At 35.1% G+C, this 11,412-nt stretch overlaps 1 protein-coding gene across 1 annotated transcript; it reads right to left on the bottom strand.

Moving 5' to 3' along the window:
* Positions 1 to 6,770: 6,770 nt before the first annotated feature.
* LOC111085558 (RNA-binding protein FUS-like) lies at positions 6,771 to 11,177 on the bottom strand. The gene is made up of 3 exons (XM_022384704.1): positions 11,086 to 11,177; positions 9,616 to 9,807; positions 6,771 to 7,860 (listed from the first exon to the last, which is right to left on the bottom strand). Exons 1-3 carry the CDS (start codon positions 11,146 to 11,148, stop codon positions 7,405 to 7,407), a joined length of 711 nt encoding a protein of 236 aa, XP_022240412.1. The 5' UTR covers positions 11,149 to 11,177; the 3' UTR covers positions 6,771 to 7,404.
* Between the last annotated feature and the right edge of the window lie 235 nt (positions 11,178 to 11,412).

The following is an 11,412-nucleotide window of genomic DNA, read 5'->3' as shown; positions in this document are numbered from 1 at the left end:
GTACCTCAGCTTGTATAGCATATAAACCTTTCTGGTGAAATAAAGGATTGAGATACTAGAAGGTCAATTATAAAGCAGAAGTCGAATTCTATCTATTATATCTTCAATAGATAAAATAAATAAAAAAGCAAGAAAGCGTACATAACTATTAGCTAAATGTTAATAAAAACCTTTAGATGTGTTTAATTTATAGTTACAAGTAAATGGAAATTTTAATTTTCATATAATGCTTCTTTTAACTCATTAATTTTTTCAAAGTAAAATGTTTGGCATTTTATCGTGTGTATTATTACAGTTAGGTTTGTTTGTTTGTAATTAAGCACAAAGCTACACAATGGGCTATGTGTGCTCTGCTCACCACGAGTATCGAAACCCGGATTCTAGCGTTGTAAGTCCGCAGACACTGGGAGGCTTACAATTAGGAGAAAATACAACGACGTTTTTTATTAATATATATTTTCTAAGTATCATTTAAAAACTGCTTTGAATCTTTCAAATTTCGAATTTGTCAACTGTATGAAAACAGCTCCAATAATTTTTCGCCATCACAAAAAGCTGTTGTATCCAAACGTATAAATTCTTCAAATTTATCTACACTGACTTTCACTGTTTTTTCACATATGTTTTGTAAATTTTATGCAAAGTTTGTGGCAACACAGAGTGAAAATTTAAGATTATTATGGTATTATCTGACGTCGCATATAGGCTAAAAATTAAGATTATGATGGCTTTATTTGACGTTGCATGTAAACTAAAAAATTAAGAATATGATGGCTTTACTTGTCGTTGCATATGCACTAAAAATTCAATACTATGTTAGTGTTATTTGACGATTCTTGTTTAATGGAATAAAGATACACGGGGGGGGGCAATATTTTAGCAATGATTTAGGAGCAATACTATTGTTATTTGATATTTTTATTATCTACATATCTTAGATATATCTGGTAGCACTGCATTGTATAATGTGAACATGCAGTATAATTCCTTAGAATTCGATGTTGTTTTTATTTCGTTCTCTTCTTTCAAAAATGTCATATGCTTAGTGGCAGGGTATACCAACACTTTAAGATCAAATGCTTTTTTGGGTGTAACAGATTTTAAGTATAATTATGTTAAAATGTACTCTTAAATCTGAATAATAATAATTAAAAACAGAGGGTTATTTCTACTTTAGTTTTTTTGTTTATTTTTGAAATCTTAAATAAACTTGATGACAAAAATATATTGATGATTTAACACATAAAAATTGTCTTAATTAATATTTTTAATGCAATTCATACACGCCCTCGTGGTCATCTCAGTGGCTCACGTCAAATTTTTTTAACGTTAAAAATCGGTTTCGATACCCGTAGTGGGCACAGCACGGATAGCTCATTGTATAGTTGGGCTTAGTAACAGACAAACAAACATGCCCCAGTGATAGAACGTGGTAGTACTTCAAAGTGCAACGTTTTTATTATCTGAAGCTTGGCACAGCCTGGGTGCTAGGGTCACAGATCCGAATCCTCTTCATCGAACAAGCTTACCCCTTTTAACCGTTTGGGCGTTATGATATGACGTTCAATCCTACTACTTGTTGGTAAAAGAGTAGCCTAAGAGTTGGCGGTGGGTGATATTGACTAACTGCCTTCCCTCTAGTTTATCACTGCCACACTAGGGACGACTAGCGCAGTAGCTTTGCCCGAAATTTGAAACCAGACCAAATCAATCATTATGTGACCTTTTATTACAAAAAGTTACTAGATGTAAAGATAACATACAGCATAAGCATTTAATACATGTAACAAGAAGGGCAAGTGCTCCTACTTTTCCAGCTAGTGTACATACACTTTTATTATAAACTATGTTAGATGGACTTTACTTGTTTCTTGCCTCTCTCCTCCCATACTTTCCAACAAAGATGGGTCCTGATGGTATACAGTGATACGTTAGGATAGAAACGAAACTGTGTTTACAAGCGTTTAACAACTTCACTGATATTTTATTTCGTTTTCTATATTATATGCACCAATTTTAACAATGAGATTCAGTTTGTGACGTAATAAGCATTTGTGATTAGAAGCTGCAATGAATATTCGCTTTTTAATGATATCATTTAATTTTGAAACAAATCAATGCGCATGTCCCGTTTTTAAAACAAAGAGTATTGTATTTTGCTCATTAACATATTTTCCGAGGACAGTATGAACTTGTTTTAGCTGTCTCATGTTTCATTCAATTGTTTGGCTTTTTAATGAGAACATGTAATTGGAAATAATTTGACCTTTGACTCTCTGACTTTGAATCACATAAGTTTGAAAATTTTCTTGTCTAATGTCTTTTTTGCAATGGATAGATATATTTGGTATGGAATTGTGTAAAACAATATCAAGATACCCAGATATGTAATTTATGTTCATTTATATTGTCTGTTAGAATGACGTGTTTTTAATTTTAAAGAAAACTACAATTCATGGACTAGTAAAAAGTTTTACTGGAATATCTAAACTGTCCTTTTTGAAAAATCTGGTTGCGATTGTTTTGTATTTCAGTCAATAATTTCGAATGTATATTTTCAAATATATTATAATATTGCAATTAAGTTTGTTTATTGAATCTCGTGCAAAGTTACGCAAGGGCTAACCGTCCCTAACATAGATTGGCCCGGCATGGCCAGGTGATTAAGACGCTTGACACGGAATTTGAGGGTCGTGGGTTTGAATCCCAGTCCCACCAAACATGTTCGCCCTTTCAGCCATGGGACGTTATATAGTGACGGTAAATCCCACTATTTGTTGATAAAAGAGTAGTCCAAGAGTTGGCGGTAGGTGCCAAGATGACTAGTTGCCTTCCCTCTAGTCTTTCACTGTTAAATGAGGGATGATTACCGTAGATAATCCTCGTGTAGCTTTGGGCGAAATTCAAAACAAACAATCCCTAACATGGAACTGATAGTCTAGATGGAAAGCAGCTAGTCAACACAACCCAAATCTTACTACTAAATGTGGTATTGAGCGTCATATTATAACCCCCACGGTGAGCATATTCGATATCAGGATTCGAATCCACGACCCATAACTACCACGCCGTGCCAAGCCCTATTAAAATTACGAGAATCATAATTAAATTATACAATCTTTTTTTTTTCTCAATAGATAGCGCTGTAACCTTTTTTCCTACAAGTTTTTAGAAAGATACCAAAAGCCATGTTCTGCTAACCAATAGTTGTGAATATGTCATAATAAAATTATTTCATTGTGGAAACACTGAAACATACAGTTTAATTTCGAAAATTTTAACATTTTAGTTTTGTGGATGTTTCTAACGCTTGTTAAGTCTGACAACCCCAGAAATGTAGTTGTTTGCAACATTGCAAGAAAAATAGGCATTTGATTGTTCAATTTAATATAGAATTACAAAAAATATGACTAAAATACAAATTTTTTTACGATTCATTAATTTTGCATTTCGCGTTTAGTATCTGTACTTTGTATTTATAGCTAAGCTACTAAGGCTATCTCCTGTCGTCCCTAGTTGTGTACTACTGACCACAGGGAAGACAGCCAGTCGGCAGTATTCTGTCATCCACAAACAACAATAAAGAATGGATTATTACTCTTATAACGTACTCACAACTTACGTTGTGGAGAACAGTTTGTGGTAACGCAGGGATTGGAACCTGGGTCGCCAGCTACGAAATCTGGAGCCAATTCAGTGCCAATCTGCACTTTATATTTTAGAGAGAGAGAAAAAAAGAAGATAGGGACTGATATTAATGGCATGTTATTTTCGTCTGGGAAGTCTGAGAGCCAAAATACAGAAACATATCTCTGAAAATTCCCTCATTCAAAGTTCTGGCTGTTTATAATATCGTTCTTTACTTAACAACTCAGTTAATATAGTTTATATAAGAGTTTTCAAACATCTTAAAAAGATTGAAGTTTTTTTTGTGTGTGTTTGAAGTTAAGAGCAAAGCTACAAAATGGGCTATCTGTGCTCTGACCATCACGGGTATCGAAACCCGGTTTCTAGCTTTTTAAGTCCGCAGACATACCGCTGTTCCACTGGTGAACATTTTTATGACATCTTAGAAACAAAAAAAGTAATCTATGCGAATAGTTTGTACCTTCATTGTAACTAGTCCGAAAATTCGGTTTTTCAATAAAAATGCTATTTAAACATTTAAAAACTTTAATACTTTTATTAAGGCGCATTAAAATATGAAATGTTTGGTCAAAGCCAATGCACATTTTGAAGGAGAATATACTACCAATACGAAGATACTAGCTTGTTTTTTAGAACTGCATAAAAACATTAATAGAGAACAAATACAAGTTTGAATTTTCACAATCCTTTGTCTTGTATAGGAAGTTTAGGAAAATAATATTTCACTGTATACGTTTTGATAAAACAACAACAAAAACAATATATTTTGTTCACACGTGGAATATTTTCTTTGCTCTCACTAGATCAACTGTCCGAGAAATATATTTAGGAGGAGAATGAAATTTTACAGGTCGCACCCTATTTGCCCTACTAAACAACTACAGAATAGGTAACGTTGCCAAACCTCACCCAATCAGCAATAACTTCCGGACATTTTTGTCCTGAGCGAACAGATATAAAGAATGCTCGTGTTTTGGAATTCAGTAAAGACATGAATAATCGCACAGAACTATACTGAGCTCGTTGAAAATAAGGGTAAACTGATTTTAAAACAAGTTGTTGCACGGACACTGAACTTGGTGAAAACAAGAAATTATTTTAGAACAAAGTTGTCGCCTGGATACTGAATTACTTAATACCCAAATGGCAGAAGGTTTCCAAATCTGAGCCATGAGTATATACCTATGGTCTATTGCTTTTCTCAAAGCTGGATAAATATGCCTTCTCAGACATAACAACTCCCACCGATTATGTCTCCCGCTGGGACAGCGGTAAGTCTACGGACTTACAACGCTAAAACCAGGGGTTTGATTCCCCTCGGTGAACACAGCAGATAGCCCGATGTGGCTTTGCTATAAGCAAAACACACACACACACACACACCGGTTATACTACAACTACTTAAACCCCAATAATCTGTAGTGATACCCCTTCACAGTACAACGATACTTATGACCCTTGCCATCCTCTATGATACTAGTCAGTATGAAATAGTTTATTTCGCTCGAGAGAATAATTACATTTCTATCACCTACCACAAGTTCCATTATTGATATAATAACCCCTAACGCTTCAATATCTGCCAGAAATATCATTATCGCTATAATAATTCTTATGCCCCCACATCCTATAATGAAGGCTGTCAGAAATATATCATTTCTGTCACCCACCGGAAGTCCTGTAAAGAAGGTGAATATGTTGACAACGTCAGCGTAGAAAGGATGGCGGCAAGTAATTTAAAGGATAAGAAGGGATCTAGACCAGAGCTGTACCGCTAATCCCAGAACGAGATTAAAAAAGGATAAAAGAGTACTTTCAATAAAAACTTCTGCAGTTTCATTCGTTTGCTTGTTATATGTGCAAAGCTGCATAACCCACCGTAAAGGTCGAACCTCGAATTTTATCATTATAAGCTTTCAAGCTTTCCGTTGAGACACCGGAGAAGTGGAAGATGGGGGTCACATTCCTAAGAGAAAGAAAGCATCCAACTAGATGTCCGAAAAACACTAAAATTCTGGGCATATTTCTTCAGTTTGATTCGTCTGTTTGTTTTACGTACAAAGCATAACGGGCTGTCTATGCTGTAGCCACCGTAAAGGACAGACTTCAAATTTTATCATTATAAGGTTTCAAGCTTTTCGTTGAGACATCGGAGAAGTGGGAGATGGGGGTCGCATTCTTAAGAGAAATAAAGCATCCAACTAGATGTCCGAAAAACACTAAAATTGTGGTCATATCTTTGCTCTAGCTTATGAAGACGCCTACTGTTAGTTCTAATTCAAACCATTATTTGATAAAAGTCTCTGTATATGCCCTTTTATAATTGTAAAACCGCTGGAACGATTGTCACCAAAGTTAGGTCTCGCCATAAGTGGGTCGGCATTCGGATCCCACCGCCTTATGCCTTCTACGTTCATCGTACTCGCGAACGACTGAACTGATTGTCACCAAACCTGGCATTTACCCCTAGGGCATTCGGTTCTGATCACATATGTCACTCCCCGGGGGGCCCCCTATGTCTTCCCTGTGCGTTAAATGGGTGCGTCAGCTATTGTATAAATAACATATTTTATAATAATGAAGACAGGTAATAAATCGGCAATAATTTATACAAAGTATTATCGACGTCATTACTGGTGAAAAAAGTGAAATGTTTGTTGAACATATACATGATGTTAATATTTTCTTCAAAAATATTACCTTTTCCTTATTTACTCCATTTGGGTCTGACTTGTCGTAATGGTTAACGTGGTAAACTACGGATTGAAGGATTCAAGGTTCGAACCCGTGATATACCGCTGGACAGGCTCCACAATTTCAACTGTGGTCCTGTTTTCGGTTAAGAATATTCGTGCAAACTAAGAGTTGTGCTGACTGATCCCCCCCCCCCCGTTCCCCTCTGATCATCAATTATAAATTAAGAACGGCGATATGTGAAACATGAGATTTCTTACTTGGCCTTTTAGCCGACATGCCGTTGATTTATCCCAATAGACATGAAAATAGCTTTTTAAAGGCAGTATTTCACTGTACTGTTATCAGGATTTGGAGAAATATATACATTTTAATGAAAGACACAGTTTCATTTGTGGTTAATATATGGTTTTATTACATTAAAATACATTTTGGCGTTTATATGTGCGCATAGAAACCCAAAGATTGAACTATCATTAGTGAAGGAAAAATAAACAATAGAAAAAGGCATCACAGTTACATAATTAAGCTTTTTATCCCACACCCACGAAGCTTTGTGTCATACTATCTTCAGACTAAAAGAACATTGAAATGAGACAAGCTGTAACACACTGAAAGACTTGGAATACGCAAAACTTGCATACCTACATATAGATTTCCAGGGTGTTATTTTGTCTTATGCAAAATAAGTCAACCAAATTTTAAATAACTTCTTTGGCAACATGATATTGCTATGGTGTTCCAGATAGAAGAGTGGCTATTCTTAAGCTAAAGGGTTTTTGCATTTTCTGACGGTTTAGTTACTCTCGAAAGAATACTTTACACCCTACTGCTAATTTTATATAAGCTTTAAGAAGTGCTTAACACTTTTCTAGATGAAATATATCAACTTTTAAAGCTAATATCCTGAATATATTTCATCCGAGTTCAAAACTAAAAAAAGTACAATAATCTACTATTTACTACCAAATATTACCCTTTCTTTATAAACTCAAAAAATATTTCTGAAAGATAACCTTATTTAACATATAAATTGGCCATCCGTAAGTTTGGTTATCTTTATTAAGCATATCCAGCGTGTTTTACTCCAGATCCTCGGGAACCCCCTGAGTGCTGGGAGTTAAATCGGCCACGGGATCCGGTAAACCCTGAGAAACCACGAGATCCTCCACCTGTTTGATATTGGCCACCATATGACTGTTGCTGCTGTGTATTCTGATATCCACCGCTTTGTGTTCTTCGTGTATATTGATCTTGGATTCCAGCAGGAGGCTGCTCTACGTTCAAAACAACATCGGCAGGATTGTCAGCTTTTGTGCCTGGTTCATTGGTGTGGATTTTAGCATTGAAGCCACCTGGACCAGAACTGTACTCTACGTAACGAAAGAGTCCATTAGCATCAGTGTATCCGTAACTTCCGTATACGTTCCCGTTTTGATCTCCTTGTTCTTGACGATAGTGTGAATTGCCGAATTCATCTTTAGCTTCGTAGTTAAAATCAAAAGGTTGAGGAGGTCCCTATCGAGACACCCATAGAGTCAAAGTTTAATATTCAAACAGAAACTAAGACAATGCTGAAACTAAAAGATAGGATAAAACTGCATCACGTTACAGAATACGTTTTGAACTTAGTTAAATCATCAGTGCTAATCACCAGAAGTTTTTATTTGTCATATAACAGACCTTCATCAGAAAAAAAAAGAAAAAAGAGAGGAACTGCAGAAATGAGCTTTTATCGTTAAGATGTGTTATTCACAATCTTAGATAGATTTTTTACTGTTCCTTCACAACGCTGAAGCTGCTTTAGACTGAAAGGTAGTGTTATAGAACTTGGAATTTTAGTTGTCAAATAATTTATTGTTATGAATATAAAGATTTTTTAACGTAAAATATTAATGCATGGAAAAGTACATCTCTGAACAGTTTATAAAGAACTTATAACCGCATCTAGTTTGATATTTTGAGTAAAAAAAACACTTTCCCATCTATAAACATGTGAATTTCACTTTAAATCTTTGTAGGCACAAAATCAAAGTTTTTACTAAGTGTTTGTAAAAATCAAAAGCTATAATTTACTTTTCTGTTTATGTATGTTAAACCCTACAACAATAAACAAACCTGGACTAAAATGAATATATAATATTTGTGCGGAGACACGTTTCTTCAATTCCGTTTGCCAACGAAACTTAAGGTTAAATATTTTCTAACACTGTGTATTTCATTAAAGTTCTTTACGTGAATTACAACTATGGCATATATATATGTATAGAATGCTGTTATTATTAATACATTATAAAACTTACTGAGAGCTGGTACCGAGAGTAGAATACGTCTAAACTTATGTTTGGAAATATGGTTTGTTTGTTTGTTTGAATTTATGCACAATACTACACAATGGGCTATCTGTGCTCTGCCCACCACGGGTATCGAAATATGGTAGATACATACTTTTAACAACAAAAGCCTGACTTAACATCATTAGTTGCTTGAAATATCATTAAGACGTTTTTCTTTTTTCCTGGATAGAAATACACTGAATAGCCAAAATGCACTGTTGATTTTTCCTATTTATTAATTATGATGATATGCTAAATTTCTACTTTTGTACTAAAAACATATTTTTCATTGGATAATAAGCGAGAAAAAGAAAATGATGACTGAAAGCCAGTTTAAGAATTTATTTAATGGTTTGCCACTGCATATTCACAATAATTTTAATATGCAATTAACATTTCAGCTTTCTCAGTTGGCCCGACATGGCCAGATGGTTAGGTCGCTCGACTCGCAATCTGCGGGACGCGGTTCGAATTTCCATCACACCAGACATGCTCGCCATTTCAGCCGTGGGGGTGTTACAATGTGACGGTCAATCCAACTATTCGTCGGTAAAAGAGTAGCCCAAGAGTTGGCGGTGGGTGGTGATGACTAGCTGCCTTCCCTCTAGTTTTACACTGGTAAATTAGGGACGGCTAGCGCAGATAGCCCTCGTGTAGCTTTGCACGAAATTCAAAACAAACAAGTTTTCTCAATAAATTTATTTTTCGCGACGAAGAACATTTTACTTTTTCTTAGAGCACTGCTCCGTCTCTCTAGATCAGCTGCATTAAGCCTACAACGCTACATATTTATTTCTCTTCTTTCTCTCTCAAAGGAAGAAAAACAGATAAAAGACAAAGGCAGAAACAAAGCAAAACTATAAAGTAGTTTTCATCGGACTGTGAGTCAAATTTAATTCTACAGTATGGTTGGTCAAAATTAATGGTACAAACTTACAAAATTATTTTGGGATCCGACACTTCCTGACTGCTGGTAGCCATTCTGTTGACCAAAGGACTGCTGCTGTTGGCCAAAAGGCTTTTGTTGTTGACTAAAGAAGGACTGTTGTTGCTGTTGTCCATAGCCCTGCTGTCGACCAAAGCCCTCTACCCAAGGTGAGACATAGAGCAGCAATGCTGTAAATGCAATCTAATAAAATAGACATTTGTAATATTAATTGCAAGGAATAAACAATGTTTGTGCAATATGTTTTCATGCTTTTTTTTTTCAAAAGAGCAATTATTATTAGAGTAATAATATATTTTTATTTGTCAGAAATAACAATAAAATCCTGGTGAAAATTAGCCACATAATATTAAACATGGCGGGTTTTCATTTATAGTTTCTTTTTTCTTAAAACTTTTAATTTAAACTTATAAACTATTTTACGGTTTCACAACTGTGAAGCTTATTGCAAGTTCTCATTTCAAGAAAATTCAAAACGCCAGCTTAATGTAATTTATATTAAAGTTAATTATTTTGAAAATTATTATTTTGATTGCATTAATAATAATATAACTGCGTACAGTTAGAAGAAATGTTCAAGCTTAACTGTAATAGATCAACTATAAGTGTATTACTTTTGAACTTAAATTTAGAGCATTTTACTATCAATGTTACTGTTCAGATATCATATAGATATCAATATATAATTACGATATTTTTAAACTACTAAACAACAAATGTCATTGTCATCTGAAATAACTAAGCATAATAAGGAGTTGAAAGTTCTATCATTAGACATACTCCAGGTAAGGCTTAACATTTAGTAAAACTTCGCCTTTACGCTAACAAGTAGTCACAGTTTTTACTAAATTTATAGTACATGTAATATAATAAAGGTAAAACTTGAATATTCTTGCACGGCATAAGCACTACAAGTGATTTCCCTTACAAACAAGAAGAGAGGTATTTGGAAGTTTGTATTCCAGTTTCTTACCATTGGCTTCATGTTGGTCAAGGGTTCTTTAGAACAAGTCTTACTGGGCGAAAACTGAAAAGAAGAATATCTAGCTATGGATGAACAACAATTTCGATGAGCTGCTGTAGCTTTCTGTTCTGTGGAAGAGTCTCTGAGCTTATATATATATATATACTACCCCCTCTCAGATAGAGCAAGAAATTGGAACAAGGGTGTCATCAAAGAGCGCCCATAATGCACGGAGTAGGCTTCCCGTCACGTGAATGATTAACTGTCTCCTCCTACAGCGATGGTAAGATCACGAGCCCTACGGCGGGGGCGCTGCTAAGTTGTCCTTTATATATAACGATAATATATCACTCATCTTAAGATTGGAAATCAGGGCAGATAGGTGATTACTCTATGCTAGAAAGGAATGCTACACTCATTATGATGTACTTCTCGCACGAAATAGCCCAAAGGTTTGAGGGACACCTTTATTACGAACTTACGCGTGTTATACATACCTTGACGAAAGAAAGAGTTTTGTTTGTTTTTCCATTCACGCCTGACTGCACGGATGATACCATTCTAGAGCACGTGAAGACGACAGAAAGTGAACCTGGAAATAATACTTTAGAGATTTACTGTATAGCTCTATTAAGGTCACAGACGTACAGACTAATTCACACACACTCAAACCAACACACCCCTGGAGTTATTAATTAATTGTCCAAGGTTTGTTTGTTTGTAGATGAACACAAAGCTACACAATGAGCTATCTGGGATGCGCTAATCACGGGTATTGAAACCCGGTTTTTTGCGTTATAAGACTTATCTCTGAGTCATTGAAA

The sequence above is a fragment of the Limulus polyphemus genome, unplaced genomic scaffold (assembly GCF_000517525.1).
Source record: "Limulus polyphemus unplaced genomic scaffold, Limulus_polyphemus-2.1.2 Scaffold470, whole genome shotgun sequence".
Classification (NCBI taxonomy): Eukaryota; Metazoa; Arthropoda; class Merostomata; order Xiphosura; family Limulidae; genus Limulus; species Limulus polyphemus.
Note: the sequence above shows the minus strand (reverse complement) of the source record. Positions and strands in the feature narration are given on the sequence as shown.

Excerpts from the sequence above, each read along its gene's own strand:
- LOC111085558 (XM_022384704.1), bottom strand. The coding sequence starts at position 11,148 with ATGGTATCATCCGTGCAGTCAGGCGTGAATGGAAAAACAAACAAAACT. Across the intron at positions 9,808-11,085 it reads AAACTCTTTCTTTCGTCAAG|ATTGCATTTACAGCATTGCT; the intron begins GTATGTATAACA and ends CTATTTTATTAG. Across the intron at positions 7,861-9,615 it reads TCGGATCCCAAAATAATTTT|GGACCTCCTCAACCTTTTGA; the intron begins GTAAGTTTGTAC and ends GTGTCTCGATAG.